General features: G+C 32.1%; 1 protein-coding gene and 1 pseudogene across 1 annotated transcript; one reads left to right on the top strand and one right to left on the bottom strand.

Moving 5' to 3' along the window:
• Positions 1-6,173: 6,173 nt before the first annotated feature.
• Positions 6,174-10,081, bottom strand: LOC133305604 (mitogen-activated protein kinase homolog NTF6-like). Its single transcript, XM_061505857.1, has 6 exons — positions 9,921-10,081; positions 9,696-9,825; positions 9,462-9,599; positions 7,200-7,532; positions 6,845-7,028; positions 6,174-6,759 (listed from the first exon to the last, which is right to left on the bottom strand). The coding sequence occupies exons 1-6, from the start codon at positions 10,079-10,081 to the stop codon at positions 6,584-6,586; spliced, it is 1,122 nt and encodes a 373-aa protein (XP_061361841.1). The 3' UTR covers positions 6,174-6,583.
• Positions 10,082-13,348: 3,267 nt separating this feature from the next.
• On the top strand, positions 13,349-18,094 carry LOC133305594 (uncharacterized; annotated as a pseudogene).
• Positions 18,095-19,152: the final 1,058 nt, after the last annotated feature.

Raw genomic sequence — 19,152 nt, 5'->3', positions numbered from 1 at the left:
ATATCTATAGTCCAGCTTGCGGGGGGATGTTAATATATCCACATTCAGAAAACAGCAACACAGAATCAAGTATATGCATGGACACAGGGTAGCATATCCCTTTCTAGTTGTAGACAATTAGTTAGACAATTATGAAATTTGTTATTCAGTTTTGCTGATGTGTAATTGTTATTAGCAGTGTATCGTTTTACATGTTGTCTTTCACTGTTCATATAAATAGTGAAGACTCTGTTGTAATGTTCACAACTCATAATATTAAGTTTCTCAAAATTCTCAACAGATGCCATAGATATATCATACAGATGGGTTTTGTCCAATAAGCAAATTATTGAAGTTGAAAGATGTCTGCTCAATTTTGTAGGCAAAATAACTTTGGAGTTAATGGCAAAATTTTTGGCTTATGCTATGAAGGAATTAAACTCATCCAAATAGATGGTGATACCCTCTAAAAAAAGGAAAAAGCGAAAAGCATAAGGTAAAAACTAGTTGAGCGCAAAATTATTTCTAAGAAAATCACTTCGAGTTAAATTAACCATTCAATGACCGTTGGGAAATCCAACAGGTTCTTACCTTCGATTTTCCCATGTTTTAATTTATATTGGTCCTTTCATGTAACTTCAGAATCTTGTTTTTGATACACTAATTAGATCAAATTGTATAAAGATCATACTTTTTATATTATTCTATCATATCATGTTCGATACATTAAAGAAGGCCTTAAGGTGGCGTTTGGTAGAGAAGAATTTTTTTTTATTATTCGGGAATCATAATTTTCAGGAATATGATAGGAAGATGAGTTTTCTGAGAATGGTAGTAAAAAGGTGTTTGATAGACTAAAATATTTCCGGGAATATTGAGTTAATTTTCTTAATACTATGTTTAGTTGTATTAAATTTTTCCTTCACATAAAAATCTTAGAATATCACCCCCAGGATGGTATTCCTGATAGTATTTTCAAAAAAATTTACACACAAAATAAAATTTCGGAAAAATCAGATTCCAACAAATTTTTTAAAAAACTTGTACCAAACGTAAATAAATATGATTACCACTTTCAATTTTTCGAAAATCCTTAAAAATGTCTCTTACCAGACGGCCCCTAAAATATTTAAAAGGACTGAATTTTCAAGGACACTTGTTTTATTCCAAACATCTTAATTAGGAACAGATCTTGAGTGCTACCATCGTACCCAACACCGGGTACGACTTCAGTTAAAAATTACCGTAATATATTAAAGATTTTCCCCTTAATTAGATTGCATTTTCCCTTAATTAGATTGCCTTTTCTGATCAATAAATTATTTATCTCATTTTTTTATATATTTTAAAAGGTATATGCGTGTTTTCAAAACAAAAACAAAAAAAAGTTATATGCGAATGTAGTAAAATTTTAATTAACTACGTTAATGCAAGTTGAAATTTTTTTTATGAGCAACATACATTATATTAAGTTAGCCTTGCACAATCTATTAGCCTATCTCACTTTATGGAACTTTTACTTCTCCATTTTAATAAAGATTTTTAACACCCTATGATACAATATTTTTTTTTCTTCTTCCTCCTTCCTTTTTATTTTTTATTTTTTTGAGTTTCCTCAAGATATCCTCCGGCCAACAACTAAAAATTAATCATTTTGAGGTGTAAAGATCATCGAAATAAATCTTGTCTCCACCAACAAAATCTTTTTCATACACACAGCCGAAAATATAATCCTTTTCCCTTTTCTTATTTCCATATTCTATAGATATCATTTAAGTGCTACTTTCATAGTGAGGCCTATCCTAGCATAGTCTAGTAAAAAAAATTGTATATCTTAAATGAAAATATAGTTTCTCATGTTACATAGATAAAATTATCTTATATAACATAAGAAACTATATTCTCATCATAAATATACGTGAAGTTATATTAATTTATATAACTTTCTTCAAGACTTTTTTTATACATATTATTTTTAGTATACAAAATTCTTATTTTACTTAGGTTAAAATTGCGAAAGTAATGTATATATCTCAAAAAAAAAAACCTAATTATGATTTTAACTATGTCAAATAAAAATGGATTTAAAATAAAAAGGGTGAAATATTAAAGTTAAATTTATATATAATTACATTTTTACTTTTCTATATATGGGTTTAATGATTCTCATATTATCAGAGACAAATGTATCTCTTACACACATATAAAAATGTGTGAAGTCCATGTGAGAAAAAAGAGAGAAAAAAAGAAAACATAAGGCTCACACACATTTATGTATGTATAAAAAATAATTTTATTTTCTACAACATGAAAAATATAATACATCCTCTATATATATCTACATACAATAAAAAATAATACAGAATATTTTTTACTTATTGAAAAAAGTTATCAACCTAATTTTTTTGTCTGTATTATAAATTTATAAGGAAAAATAAATTAAAAATAAACTAAACATAAACTAAACATAAGTCATATAAAAAATTTTATGCGCTGCAAATTATATCTTAGATCCAATGAGAAGGCAGACTTAAATCACTTTAATTGGATTACAAAAAAAAAAAAAAATCACTTTAATTGGGTTGGGCAAAGAAAAACAACTCATTGATATATTGTGTATAAAAAAAAGAACTCATTGATATAGGGCCTAAATTCAGGAATTATTATAAATAAAAACATATAAAATAAACAACATTAAATTTTTGGGGTAACACCCTCAGAATATACATAGCTCTGCCCTGTGTGTGGAAGACTTCATCAATTTTATCTATTGTGTTATGTTGTAATTTCTAATTTATTTATTTTTTATATTTAACTCAAGAGAAAGACATGTCTTAACCTTAGTTAAAAATGTTAATAGAATTTTCAAATGGCTTATTAACTAAGGACTACAAACAGAATTTTCAAATAATGACTTATTTTCAAATGCCTTGGTACACACTGTACTAAGGCTTCTACATTAGTACAGTGTAACCAATTAATTGAGAACATTTTTTTTATACAACTGAGAACATTTTTTATTCAAATGAATGGTAGGTTTTAATGTATAAACTATAAAGTAAATAAATAGATAGATAGATAATGTGAGACACGTAAATTGATATTCCTTTCATGACAAATTGACAATCACAATCACCTTTAGATTCCACATACCATTTTTAGACCATTTTCGTATAAGAATCAGAGCTTGGCCCATGGAAAGTGCAGGAACCTGCTAGGCGCATTCCTTTGTCCACAGCTTCTTGCAGTGTCAACAACTTGCAGAAACCATTCAAGTTCATGCCAAGGTTACTACTTTCTTGAAAATGGTAATGTTTGTTGCAAATTCTAAATTTGAAAACTGCCAGTTTTGTTTTTATCTCAACTAATTTATAAACCTTAACTATTGTTATAATAGATTCTCTTGGTAACTTGGATTAACTTACTAACAATGAATAAATCCTAATCGTTCATCTCTACTAAATTTAAATATTTTATTCATATTTGTTTTTACAAATCCAAATATTTATTATTTTTGTTGGCCAAGGAGAAGAAAAAGAAGGCAGTTCTCAGTTTTGTGTTTTGTGTTTTTTATTTTTTATTTTTTAATTTATGAAAATTAAAAAAAAAATATAATTTTTTAATTAAAAATATGATTAAATAGTTTTGGTATGATAAGGATGAACAATCATGATTTATTCTTTGTTAGTAAGTTAATCCCAAGTTACAGAATAATCTATTATATTTAAAATCTAATTGAGACAAAATCAGAAGTTAAAGATACTTATTTACACTAAGGTCACTTTATATTTGTTTTGTCCAGTATCATCAGTCATCTATTCTTTTTTCTTTCAAAAATTGAAAAAAAAAATACATATTTCAAAACAAATCTCAAATAGAATAATAAAAGAAAGAGGCTATATTTACTACTTCTTTTCTCTTACTACCACTTTTATTTATGATTGTTGAATCAAAATCAAATCAATATTTACAAAATTACATTAAGTGAGAGTCAAAATTCTCACTTAATGTAATTTTGATCTAATAAGTATAAAAATAATTGTAAGAAAAACATATTGTAAATAGAACCTCTCTCATAATAAAAATTATTTTATTTATAATATTCTTGTTATTTATTTTACATAGGCATTAGTACAATAGAATAAAATATTATGTGTACATTTTTTCATGCATACTTTACATACTTCTTCTTAACACTATTAGATTGCAATCTCAAGAGGAGAGAGAAATGATAAAGATCAATTAAGATTGTAATCTAACGGTATTGGAGAAAAATAACTAGAGTAGGTATGAAAAATTGTTGTTGAGCTTGATGTTATCAAGCCTAATCCTATTTCTTTTGACCTGATTAAGTTATATATTATTTTAATGTATTAAAAAATTCTGATGTATAAACTTATACTATACAATGGTCATACCAAATAATTAAAAATGTCATATCATATAGTATAAACTTATACTATTAGCCCTTATACATCATAATGCACCCAAGCTGACTCGGTTGAATTAGGCTTTTCCATAATTTATTTATTTATTTAGGGATTTTAATAATTGCTAGTTATTTTTTATTATTATTTTAGATTATGTTTGAGTGTGTGTTGATTGTGCGCTATCTCCTTTGATTGCACATGATTATAGTTATTTACTTTTTTTTGTTATTTTATTTTTGCCTAATTAAGGCTCGAAGAACCTTATTGTTGTTTTGATGTTTATATAGTTAATTCCACTTTGTTTACTGTGTAATTTTACTGCTGAGTTTTTTTTATGTGATGATCACACATACGTAGCTCTTAGTGGTGTGAGATTATTGAGAAATAACTCACACTAGACCCCATTGTGAGCACATGGAAAGTTGAGAGAAAATTTCTCTCAAAGGGTATGGCTCCGGGGATGAAGTTACCCCATGTAACTTGTGAAAATGGTATTTCAAGGTCCTAAAACAACAGTGACATAGGGATATGCAAACTGTTGTCAGTGAAAGAAAACTGTTGTTGGGAAACAACAATTACTTTAGTATTTTCGTTAAGCTGGAAGCAATTTTTGTTTTCTGTTAAAGCATCCTAATGACAAATGAGGGAAGGGGAAATTGACACCCAACTTACTTCCAAACTCTGTTTTAAACCCCATTTTTGTCACTTGTTATTTTTGTTCAAATCTGAAATTATTTTTCTGTTTTAAAACTTAAAAGAAAATCATTAAAAAATTTATTTTACAAGTCTTTTAGTTAAGTTATTTTTCTAGGCAGTAAGTAAAGATCTTTTCATCAACTAAAATCACTGTTTTAAAAAGAGTAAATCTCCACAAAAACATTTTCAGCGTACTAGTTTAGAATAGTAGTAGCATTTAATTTGATTTTTTTTTTTTTTAGTTCTATTTAGCAATTACCAATTTATTCCAAGTTAGAACGCAAAGATCCTTACGGGAACGATAACTGGGACTCACAAAAAAGTTCTATATTACTTGTTGTCGCGTATACTTGCATAACTGTTAACAAGGAAACAATTGCTATAGTAACACCTTTCCCCTATTTATACTCATTCATGTCTTTCAACTTCTTCATATCTCTATTGATATGATTGTAACACCCAAAATCTATAATCCAATCATCATTATAATTTGATTAATTCATCACTGACCGTGACAACTGCAAACTCCTCCTATAGTTCCACAATGCAAGAAGCTGCGAGCTTCTTGTGTTTTTCTACGGCAAATGTTGCTTATATATCGAAAAAGTGTTTGTTCTTTTAAATGATATAACTTGTGTCATTTCAGCCTCATAAAAAAGTGGGACCTATACTTTTATATTTTTTTGTTCACTCTCTATCTTGCTTTATTTATCTCTTTATCTCACTTAAAATGACACAACTTTACATCCTTTAAAATTATACATATTGTTTTTGGTTAAATAAAATTAAGAAAATTAAGAAAAGAGAAATAATATTTTATCTATTTGTTCTTCTTTCTGTTTAACTAATAGGTTATTGCTTCGTCCTTATATCACACCAAACATGCCGCCCTCACTGCAACTAAAAAAAATATAAAGTTTAGAACATATCACAAAAGTGTCTCCAAATTTTAAGTGAGACAAGTACTGGGTTGATTTTTTCACGAAACTAAATTAAAACAGAAGTATATCAATTGAATCCAGTGAAAGACAAATAACGAGAACGAAACCACTGTTATAAGCACCCAAAAACACCCAAAAAAAAACTATGTTGTGGATTTTCTTTAGTAACTAATGTATTACTACTATATTTGGATTTATACAAATGCGAAGCCAAAGACAGGCTTGGAGGCATATGTCCCTCTTTTATGTATAACAATCACTAATACTATCGACGGGTACTATAATCCCCAAATAAAAACAGGAAAAGAAAAAATCTTGCCCTCTCAGGACAACGGGGCTGGGAGAACCTATCTCCCTGATCACTCTGACCGCAGATTACAGAATCACATGCTCCTCTTTCTCTTGGAACTCCAAACCTCTATAAAATCTTTATATAACATATTTTGTAGAGCCAAACCACTTTGAAACCCAACTCCAAACCTGTATTATGAAATTCCATAGAATCTAATGAAAAGAAAAAAGACCATTTTGCCAAGGCTATTCCAGCATCTGACCTTGGCTGAATTTCAGAGACTCCCTCCATATGAGCTCCTTTATATCTTCTTCGTTCAGAATTGTCTGTTCAAAATCAAAGACGAAAGGAGTTTGGCATGTGGGCTCCTCATTGATCTCATGAAGACTTGACAAATATGGGTGATTCAGCGCTTCCTCCACTATGCAACCATAAAATAAAATTAAAACTTGCAAGGAAATGAATGAGAACGATAACAGAGGAATATTAAACATAAAGAGACATACCAGTTATGCGTTTGGAGGGATCAAAAACCAACATTTTCTCAGCAAGATCAATTGCCAACAGGGACATGTCAGGAAACCTCTGTGCAAAGGGCTGCTTTTCTACATGAGGGAGCTGCTTAACATATTTCTTTGCATTATCACTTCTGATGAATCCAAAATCTGAGTCATTTGGTGAACCTAGTAACTATTTTGAGAGACAATAGTGAGGACTTAGTTCGTCAAGATTTCATCATTTGGAAGCTTACACTTACTACAAATACTAATTAAAAGAGATCTCAGAAGACAACGATCCTAGAATACTAAATTTTTCTGCCAATTCGAGAAACAGACAGTATTGCAAAAAAAGGACAAATACCTCAGTTATAAGCGCCAACTGCTGAACATAATCTTTACCGGGAAATAAAGGCTCCCTTCTAATTATCTCCATTAAAATGCAACCAACCGACCATATGTCAATAGCTGCAGTATATTCTGAACAATTTAGTAGCAATTCAGGGGCTCTGTACCAACGAGTCACAACATATTCTGTCATAACGTCTGTCTCAGAGGTCGTTCTGGCAAGCCCAAAGTCACATATTTTAAGATCACAGTTTGCATTGAGAAGTAAATTGCTCGGTTTTAGATCTCGGTGCAAAACATTTGCAGAGTGTACGTACTTCAATCCTCGCAAGAGTTGATATAGAAAATACTGCAATGACATTTAACATGCTGCTTAAGCTTTATTCAATTACAATTTCCCCATTACAAATCAAATTTATAAGCTCAAGATATAATGAATAAATTTGAATTTGTACGCTAATGGTTGAATATCAGTTTCCAGAGGAAATATCTGATACAGAATAATAATGTAAGGTCCTCAGACAACAATATATTGCATTATAAACAGATGCAACACTACATGACCATTTTAACAGTTTCAAATTTCACAGTAGCATTCTGAATAAATTATGTATTGATATCACTCAGGTAGTAAGGTTGCATTTATGAATGAGAAGAAACATGTTAAAATATCATGTTCTTTCCCCATATGTTAGAAATATAATATAAAATCATTAATGGGGTCTTCACCTAACAGCTTAGGTTTTTGTATTGAATTGATTCTTTACCTAATATCAAAGCTTCTATGCCCAAGTGGTCACAAATTCTATCACGTGCATTGTCCACACTTTAAGCTCAACGTACCTTGTCTAAGGAGACGTGTTAGATAAATATAATATAAAACCATTAATGTGACATTCACCTAATAATTTAAGTTTTTGGGTTGAATTGACGCTTTACACCATACCTTCAAACAACGTTGTCTAACAATTATTGAACAAACTGCCAAACTTCAACATAAAATTTAGCCAAAAAAATTAGGTGGGTGGGGGGATGAACTGCACTCAACTTCATCACTCAAAAGTACTCTGTCATATATATTGCTTTATATAATAAGTGTTGGTTTATCCTACACACAAGACCCTTTTCCCACCTCACAAACTCCAGTACGTTCAGTAGATGAGAATTGTGTGGAGTCATAACAACACAGATAAAATAACAATAAACCAAGCATAAATCAGCACACAACATTTATCGTAGTTTGACCAATATGCTCACATTCCATGAACGAGAAGAGAACAAATATGATGCACCCAAGCTGGCCAACTTAGATTGGGCTCAAATTTGGATAGGTAACTCGAAATGGGCTTCTGAGCAAGACTTGTTGCTTTGCCATGGGCATCAACAGTTTTTAGCTTTTACAATAATTGTTAGTTATTTAACTTTTTGTTATTTCTTTGATTATGTTTGAGTGTGCATTGATTGTGCGTTATCTCCTTTGATTGCGCATGATCCTTTTGATTCTATTTGATTTTATTTTCATTTCATTTTGTTTTGCCTATTTAAGGCTTGGAAAACCCTATTTTTATTTGGTTGTTTTTTGTTAAATAAAATTCATAAAAGAGAAATAATTTTTTCTCGCAATCCTTGTCTTCATTCTTTCTTTCTGTTTAGCTAATGAAGAACTGCTTCAGCATTGAAATACTTTGTCAATATGATATTACAGGATAATCTCTCTAAGAATTCTCAATGTCCTCTATCCTACAACTATCTCACCATTATATTGACATCTTTCTGAGTGTCCTCTATCCTACAACAATCTCACCATTATAATGACATCTTTACCAAAACTCTCTGATGGTTTACATCCTTCAAAAATCCTCTCACTAGTCACAACACCCTCGTATCATTACTCTTCTCATACCAAAACGACGCAAACTCACCTCTATTTATATAGATTCTTCTCGACTTGATCTTTCTTCCATGCATGCTGCAGCACATTACTAGCAGCCACCAAATTCCACATCACACACACTCTTTTTTTCTTTTCTTTTCTTTCTTTCACGCACACACAACACAATCACCAAATCACTTCACACATTAAACTTCACTATCCACATTCACACACACACAACACATCATTTTCACTCTCACCAACTCTCATTTTGTTGCATTCATTTTCTCACAATACAAACTCACACACTTCATTTTCCTCTAGTTTTACAAATTAAGGCAAATACCGCAATCCCAAAATAATAAGCACTACTTAGCAATAAAGCAAAAGCACGCAACCACTTACCTGGCAGTGCTCATTCGTGAGAACCTGGTTAGATTGTATAATCTGATGCAGATCAGTATCCATCAATTCGTACACAATGTACACATCATCGAAATTTTCCCTATCTGGTGGCCGAATTATGTCCTTAATTTCAATTATCTTCACAAAATTCATATAGAACTTTATCAAACACACAGGAAATAGAAAGCTAAAATAATAAAAATGAACAAAATCATAAAAAAAAAAAATGCGCACGTTATCATGTTCCATGTGACAAAGAAGTTTGATTTCTCGAAGTGTCCTTTTAGCATCAATCCTATTGCCAAAGGCATTCCCAATCTTCTTAATCGCAACCCCTTCTTTGGTCTCCGAATTCGTTGCACAGCTGCAACAAACAACAGATGAAAATCGATTTTAACAAAAAATTGGGGAAAATAATAATCGAAATAGAGCTGAAAAAGAATAATAGTATGTAGTAACCAAACGATGCCGTATGCGCCGCGTCCAACGGGTTGAAGAGGAGGAGCGTACTTAGCGTAGACCTCGAAATGGTTGCCCAAAATGTTGTAACGTACATACTTCCCTCCGTGAATGGGAATTCCTATTCCTTTGATTCTCTCAGATTCAGAATCATTTTCCATTTTGAAAGTGTTTGAAACTTCAAAGGGGCGAATTGAGAAATTTGAGATTGCGATTGCGCTCTTGAACTCACAGTCTCACACTATAAAAACAACAAAAGGGAAAGGAAGGGCCACACTACTTTGGCACGGGTGCCGTTTTGCTTTTTTCAAATTGAAATTTCAAATGTTCAAATACAACATTGAATATTCAATGCAATGTTGCCATGACTGATAACTAGTCAAAGCCATGTTGGTAATAGATAGTGAGTGGACTTCAAAATAAAAAAAAATAAAAATAAATATATATATATATATATATATATATATATATATATATATATATATATATATATATATATGGGACAGGATATTCTTACACCGGTGTAAGAATTAGAAGTCTTACACTCAATCTTGACCATTGATCCACTTGTATCCAATGACTCACATTACTAAAAAATTTGAGCCCTTAGATAAAAGTGGGATTAACGGCTAAGATTAAGAGTGTAACTTACACTGGTGTAAAATGATCCTTACCCTATATATATATATATATAAGGGATTTGGTGTTTGTCATTTTAAATGACATAAGTTATATTATTTTAGGAGAGATAGACACAGAAAAACAAAAATAATGGGAGAGAGAAAGTGAGTGCTTTTTTTTAATTTAAAATTCAAATTTTCTGTATCTATATTTTTTTTAAAATGAATAACTTTCTTCCCATATAAAAAACTGATTAAATCTCTTAAAATCCCGCTCTTTTTCTTCCTACTTAAAAGAATAATAATAATGTACTAAAAATTAAATAAAAACGAGGGAAATCCAATTTGTGGGCCTAAAGGGACAACCCAAATTGGAGGGGCTTCTATAAGTTATTTTGTCACTTCAGTCGTGTCTTGGGTTAAAATAACAATGGATCGCCTTCTTAGCCGTGTAAAATAATTAAAAAACTAAATTAAATCATGAATCAAATTGTTTTTAAAATAATTGATTTTTAAAAATCAATTTATGAATTGGATTTTAGAATCAGTTTAAAAACTGAATCATTTTAAACTGAATCGAACTGTTTCCGAACCAAACTGAACTGTTTTCAAACCAAATAAAATTGATTTTTATAATTTTATTTTTTAAATTTTTAATTTTTTTTTCTTTTCAAAATAGGGTTGATCCGAACCGGTTCCAAACTGAACCGTTTCCAATCGAACCGAACCATTTAAATCAATTCGGTTCAGTTCGGTTCGACTCGACCCATGCACATCCCTTCACGTCACGTTCTACTTCTGCGCCACATTGTAAATATAATTTTTCTCTTTTATAAATGTTTCATATTAGTTGCATTGACGTATCCCATCTATGCATGGTAGTTAAAATTGAGATTTTACTTAAAATTGAAATGACAATAAAAAATCATAAAATATTAAATTTTATCGTAAAAAATTTTATAAAAAATTAAAAAATGTAAAAGCGTTTAAAATTTTAATGAAATCGTTTTGATTAAAAAAATTATAAAATCATAAAAACAAAAATTGAAATTGAAATTTTAACTACGATGTACTCAAGGGATGAGTAAGATAGTACAAGTCATTGAGGTCTCATGCTTGAGCAAAGGAAAACAGGTTTGGGTCTGTTAGATTACGGACTGTAAAATTTTCGAAATTACTGTTAAATGGCAATGCTTTACTTTGTTGAAATTTTTTTTTATGGAAAAAATATTTATCTTTTTAAATAATATAGTTGTGGGATTGTATCATTTCATTTTTATAAAGAGGTGAGATTCACACATTAAATTTTTTTTTGTTCACTCTTTTCTCTTATTATTTATCTTTTTCTTTCACTTAAAATAACACAACTTTATATCCTCTAAGATGACCCATATTTTTTTCATATTATATTTATTCGATCTTTATTCTTTCCAGTTTTAGAGTATTTCCCTTTTTAATTTTTCTCTCAATGTATCGACCAAAGTAAGTGCTATCTTTAACGACATATCATTGCTTTATTTAGTGTTTATGGTCTAATTGAGTATTAAGACTCTAATTTCTATTCATTTTGTTCAACTTGTAGTTTGTCCTAGTATATTCTGCTACCATCTGACCTAGAATATACAGACAATTTTTTTGTACTTAAACTTAAGTTGGCATCAATAGCTAGAATAGTGGTGTTTTAACGTGGTATTATATTTTGTGTCTGTTTGAATCCTCTTCTTTTTAAATTAGAAACTACTTATAAGCATAAGTTAAGTCAAATAGATTTTGAGAAAAGTTCGTATAATGAAAAACTCTTTTTTTTTATAATGAAGAAAAAAGCTAAAAGCTAAAAGTTCCTAAGAGGAGCTTTTTTTTAAGCTCTTATTTACTTTTCTTGAATTGTGTGCTTTTTTTTAAATGAAGAGCTATAAAGATATAGAGAGATAATCTTTTGAAATATGTGCTTTTAAACTAAATTTTTTATATAATTAACAAATAAATTTTAGCTTTTTTTTTTTAAAGATCTTTTTTTTTTAACTTCAACCTTGCGCTTATAACTAACCTCTACGTTAAAAATTTAAAAATAAGAGAGGCTCCTTATAGTTGTAGCTATAGAACCTGCATTATATATGTAATCAAAACAGACATATTTTGTGTGAATACCCACTACCTTATTGTAAAACATGCTATACCATTAGCAGACTTCAGGCTATTACTTTTGATTTGCATGATGCATCTTCTAGCTTTTGAACCTGAGATTCCTCATCCACATAGTTTTTAGAGGGAAAGGAGGTGCCATTTCAGTTGTAGGCTACATACCTCAGGATCAAAGATTCAAAACTTATTAAGTTATTATCAAATCTCCGTAGTCCTAACTTTCAATTTTTGACTTGTATATGAACTTGGAAGTTTTCCGCTGCTATACATTGGACTTTAATTTATGAACCACTTTTTCCAACCTGGGTGTGTTGTTTGGATTGTTAGATGATTGAGATTACAAATAACTGAACTTCAAACTCAAGAAAAAGGCAGATAGAATTTTAGGTATTTTTTGTGTATGTTTTCGTTGGGTGTACATGTTTTCCATTTCCTTGGGCAACTTAAGTTGGTTGTATTAATTGCATCAATTTGTCATCGTGTCAGTTTAATTTGTTTATATTATTTTCTATAAGTCCAAGTCCACATACAGGCTACATTGTTTTTAAAAGAAAACTATGCAGACCCCATTGTTTTTAAAGTTTCATGCTCTTGAGCATTTACAATTACATATTTCACAGTGAACTTTATTAGAGTTCATCATGCAATTGCTTCGTACATGATCTAATGGAACATGTAAATGCTTACCATTGATTTTTCTTTTTTACTTTGTTGTTTCTAAATAGGCATACTGCTTATACAAACAAAACAAGTTGGATGAAGCTTTGGAGTCTTTGAAAAGACAAGAGAGAAGTGATGGAAGTATGCTTTTGGAGTCTCAGATTTTGTATCGTCTTGGGAAAATGGATGCTTGCTTCGATATCCACCAGAAGCTCCAAAAATCCAAGATATATAGCTTGGAAATAAATACTGTCGCTGCCCTGGTTATGGCCAGGAGGTCATCTGAAGTTCAAGGAATGCTGGATTCGCTTCGGGTTAAAGCAACTAGTAGCTTTGAATTGGCTTACAATACTGCTTGTTCTTTAGTTGAAAGGAAGAAGTACCCAGATGCGGACCAACTCTTATTGTTTCAGAAAAAAATCTAACTATGTACTAACGGTATTTAAGTATGAAGATTAGCTCGATAGCTCACCCTCTTAGTCCGTTCTTGCAAAAGAAAGGGTATAATTTTTCCACTTTTAAAGTGAAGTATGATTTTTCCCGCTTAATGCTTAATGGATAACCGTTTGCTATTGTTGAGACATATAAAACTATTAATATAGTCTCACTCAACAGCTTAAGTTTTTGGGTTGAATTGGTTCTTTACATAGTATCAGAGTCTCGGTGTACTGAGTTTGATCCTCATCGTCCGTCATTTTCTTTCTAGTGGAATTTCTTTCTTCGTACAGGTAGGTGGGCCTGTGCATTGTCCACCCTTCAAGCCTAGTGGGCTCTAGTGAGAAGGGGCGTGTTGAGACATATAAAACCATTAATATAGTCTCACCTAACAGCTTAAGCTTTTGAGTTGAATTAGCTCTTTACAGCTACCAATGGGTTCATTGATATTCCTGATATAGTAGATACTATCACACATACAATCATACTCAATTCAATGGATATTCTATTTTGATTGTGGAAATCATGACATTGAGCAAATTAACCTCAACAGTTTCATCAGTAAAATGTAACATTATAGAATAACCATCTTCATTCTTTTAATATGTGGTGTGTAATTTTATCTACTGCACTTCTTGAGTATGATTTGAGATGGCATTAAATAAACATATTAGAATTGTGTGACCACAGTGAATGCTGTGCTCTTTCTATATTACAAGGAATATAAAATAAGAAGCATGTGGTGGTTTAGCCAAATTGCGGGACAAAAACTGATTTCCCCTGTATCTAGATATGCAAAGACTACATTGACAATATGTTTAATGAGTCCCTTTCGAGGGCCTTGTGCAACTGCAATGCATGAAGCTATCTGCTAGAGTTGTGCACCAAATTCAGTGGCTTATTTTATTAGGCACAGTAAATGAAGCACAATCTGAATTTCATAGTTGATTATTTAAATTAAATTTTTCTTTGATTTTATTGTTGTTTTGCTTATCAGTTAGTGGTCTTAACTTCAATAATTTATAACCTATTAAACCCAAAACTTGTAACATGGGATATTGTCCCTGAAGTGGCATATACTCATGTTTATTCATGTATTTGGATCAGAATTGGTCAAGAGATCCTGATGGAAGATAACTCGCCCGATGATGAGATAGAAATTGAATTGTCTCCCATAGCTGTACAATTGGCCTATGTCCAGCAGGTAAAAGTTCTGATTTCTCAAAATTTATTTATCCTTCAACTGAATATTACTTTTTTTAAGTGCCAGAAATATTAATTAATCATAGATGAACAGCTTCTTGGGCGTAAGCAAGATGCTATTGAAGCTTATACAGATATTATTAAACGAGATATGGCCGATGAATCTGTTGAGATATTCAAGTGTGATGAGTCCTACATTGGTTGGTAATGAGTTAAGTGAAGAGTATATAAGTGAAAGGACCCATGAACCCATTGCCTTAAGGTTTTGAGTTGAGACGTGGTGTCGGATCCACTTGCTACGGTTGGTGTAGCCTTAGCTCATTGGTGGTGGCCCCCCGCCACGGGCTTCCCCTGGACTCGCTTGACATTGGAGTTTGAGGGAACGAATTTCCCAACAGTGGTATCAGAGCCGGATTGGGCTCGAGCTAGCCTATTGATTGGCTAGGAGGCGGGTCGAGTACTTTGTGCTTCGGGTACTCGGTTGAGGGGGAGCATACCAATAGTGGGTTTCACACTTGAGGGTGAGATTGTTGAGATATTCAAGTGTGATGAGTCCCACATTGGTTGGTAATGAGCTAAGTGAAGAGTATATAAGTGAAAGGACCCATGAACCCATTGCCTTAAGGTTTTGGGTTGAGACGTGGTGTCGGATCCACTTGCTACGGTTGGTGTAGCCTTAGCTCATTGGTGGTGGCCCCCTTCCCCTGGACTCGATTGACATTGGAGTTTGAGGGAACGAATTTCCCAACAGAATCATCAATTGCACTGGCAGTGAACAATCTTGTTTCATTGAAAGGTCCAAAAGATGCTTCTGATAGCCTAAGGAAACTTGATCACCTAAAAGAGAAAGAGACGCAGCACTGGATTTGAAACTTTCAGCAAAGGAAAGGGAAGCAATATATATGCAAACAGGGTCCTTTTGCTTCTTCATGCTAATAAAATGGATCAGGTCTTTCATCTTTCTATGTCTTGTTGTCCTTCTACTTCTTGAATCGTTCAATGCTATGACAGAGGACAATAAACTTAATATTATAATCCAAGAGGTTCTCCACTGCCATAGAAATTTTGAACATCAAGATCAATACATGTATGATATATAAAACACCATAAATCAATTCCATTCTGAGAGTAATTTGTGTACCTAGTTGGACCATCTTATCTACTGAGCGAAGAACCTCGATCTCACTGCTAGAATCTTCCTCTCTATTACCTATTCCGAAAGTAGCAGCCTCAATGATAGGAGCATGACGGCTCATGGAACTTTATCCCAATATAAATAGGCTAGAGAAGGGACCTAACAAAACTTTAATCAACAGTGTGTCTGATGGGTCCACCCATCACGGAAGCCAAATCAGACACTAATGTCTACACTGTGCTGCCCAACTAGGTCCAATACCAAAAGATGTCAAAAGCCCAACTCAACATGATCACAATGAACTTATCACAATAGACTAAATTAAAATATCCATTAACCCGATTATTTTAGAAAATACAAAATATTAATTAATATTCCCACGTACAAAATTTCTAACAGCTGCTTCATTCAAGCTGAGGCAGGGGAGGGAAGAGGATGCTGCTCAACTCTATGAGGAGCTCGTTAAAAGCCAAGGAAGCATAGAAGCACTAGTTAGGCTGGTAACAACAGTTGCTCGCTTGGATGTTGTTAAGGCAGAGCTTTATGAAAAGCAACTGAAGACCTTACCTGGTTTGAAGGGAATTGATGTGGACAGCTTGGAACGTACTTCTGGAGTGAAACAAGTTGATGCTCCTTCTCTTGTTGGTGTCACTGAAACATACGAGGAAGGAAAGAATAAGACACAAAAGCTAAGAAAAGGAGAAAGAGAAAGCCAAGGTATCCTAAAGGGTGTTGTCACATTGTTAATCAAATTAATTTTTTCACAGGCCTAGTTTTCAGGTTGCATTTTAGCCAATGTTACTTAACCTTCACAGTTATAATTTATAAAGTAAACAATCAATATAATTGGTCAAATATACGCCTGATATCGATTTAATCATTTATATAAAATTAATATTAACATCAGAGTAGTGATAAAACTGTTTCTTTGTGATTAAAATATCACGGGTTCAAATTCAAGAAACAGTCTCTTTACAATTATTTGCAAGGGTAAGACTGTGTAAAAGGATTGTCCTTATCCCACACTCGCTAGTCGGATTTAATTAGGGAGTGATTTAAAATAAATTTACTATTAATTTAATATTCAATTATATAAAGTAACATTTGATTTTTTTAACTATAAAAATAACTTTAATTTAATTTCTAAAATATAAAGTTCATTTACAGTCTAGATTTATTTTAATGGATTATTTAGTTAGGACAAAAATTGGGAGAGCTTTTCACCTAGGACCTTTTCCATTAGTTCTACTTAAAATCATATAATATCTTCTAAATGTTTCTTCTATTTTGTTTAGAGAGGGTGTAGTTATTCTCTCCTTGCATGCATATAGAGAGAAGTTATAATTATCTTCCAATGAGTGGAAATTATTCCACTCTTGCTTGATCAGATGAGGGTTTTTTACACTAAATATTAAATGTGCCTAATTTTTCCCAACTCTGTTTTAAATCACCAGCTGAGTTCTGCTCTGAGATTTATCAATGGTATGGAGCACCTCTCTAAAAATGATGATATATTGGTATTAGAAGGATATGAGGTTGGTAATCATACCCTTAGTGATATATAACCTCAAGGACAATAATATTACATAAACTAATTGGTCTATACCTATTCATATTCCACAGTTTTTCTAGTACTGCCTTTGGGAATTTAAAGGGGTGATCAAAATTTCAATAAGCTAGCCAGGAAAATTCTAGAAGGCACCCCTGAACAAAACCTCCCAGTTTCATTCCATAACCTCTTTAGAAAAATGAAAAATAGTGGAGGTTGTGATGCCCGGGAGAAGAATAACTCCAAATCCATCTTTATCCGATTCACTTAATGCAAGACATTTAAGTCTTATGGCTTATTATAACTGTAACTAACTAACTGAATATGTTACAATTTTAACTAACCACTACTGATAGTTAATGGTTGTTACTACTCAACTATTACTTCCAGGTTCCAGCTAAGTTTGACAGTTCAGCCTCTGTTCTTCTAACTGTGAAATCATGTATCCAACCTGATGCTCCCTCAATCCTCTTGTATCTTACTGTTTATAAAAGAATAAAATGCAATGTAAACGAAATCATAGTGTAGAAAGCACACCGGCATAAAATAAAATTTGGTATACATAATATCTCATGAAACAAATAATATCTTTATATGATGTAAAGTTTTAGCCAAAAATAACTTCTGATAACAACCCATCAGACTTTGAGATTTATTAGTAATTCCTTATTATTGTACCAGTCAACCCCAGCATAATTTTAAGCACACAAAAGAGTCATAGAATCATGTGGGGCATAAAACGAAGTCGCCCCTAACAAGATTCCAACAGACAAAACTCCACTACAAAATCTGTCTTGATGAGTTGAAAAGATGCCTAGAATATCCATCCATGTTACCTCAAGGTGCAGTTGACCATTGATCTAAAAATATTAATCAATTCATGTTCTTTTACCGACTCTATCTAATAATACATGGTGATTAGAACAAATACAATATGGGCTGGCCAATATGTATTAGGCTAAATCACACACGGTTGAGACGAGGATGATGTCCTTTGTCTTGGGTTTGGGATAGTTGTAAATCCGTATGTATTTGTCCTTTGCTAGCGCGATAAGTCTGAATGGGGGTACTTGCGAAGATACTCCGATGCTTAAGTCAGTATCAGAGGCAAGTGTATGTATATGAATAATGAAATAGATAGATTTACCTGGGCGTGTACATCTGCTTATATAGCAGTTATGATGCCGTCTTCATAAGGCAGTATGGCTTCTGATTGGCAATGTTTGGGCTGCAGGTCAGGCTAGGACCTTAGTAGCCTTATCTCTTTAGTATCAAGCTATTTTGATAGAGTCGCAGCGAGCTAGTGCTGTCTTCTGTTTATTAGTTCAAAGGCGCGGTGAGCTTGCCTTGGTTCTTAAGTTAGCTTCTTTATTGCTGGTTTTTATACCAAAAGGCGGTTTCATGCGCGATAGGGGCACCGCGTCTTGCCATGCACAATGAGGATATCGCGTCTTGTCATGCGCGCGATGTTGACCATCGCGCTTTACT

The sequence above is a fragment of the Gastrolobium bilobum genome, unplaced genomic scaffold, assembly GCF_033153095.1.
Source record: "Gastrolobium bilobum isolate Gb01-03AN ecotype WA unplaced genomic scaffold, APGP_CSIRO_Gbil_v1 utg1533, whole genome shotgun sequence".
NCBI lineage: Eukaryota > Viridiplantae > Streptophyta > Magnoliopsida > Fabales > Fabaceae > Gastrolobium > Gastrolobium bilobum.
Note: the sequence above shows the minus strand (reverse complement) of the source record. Positions and strands in the feature narration are given on the sequence as shown.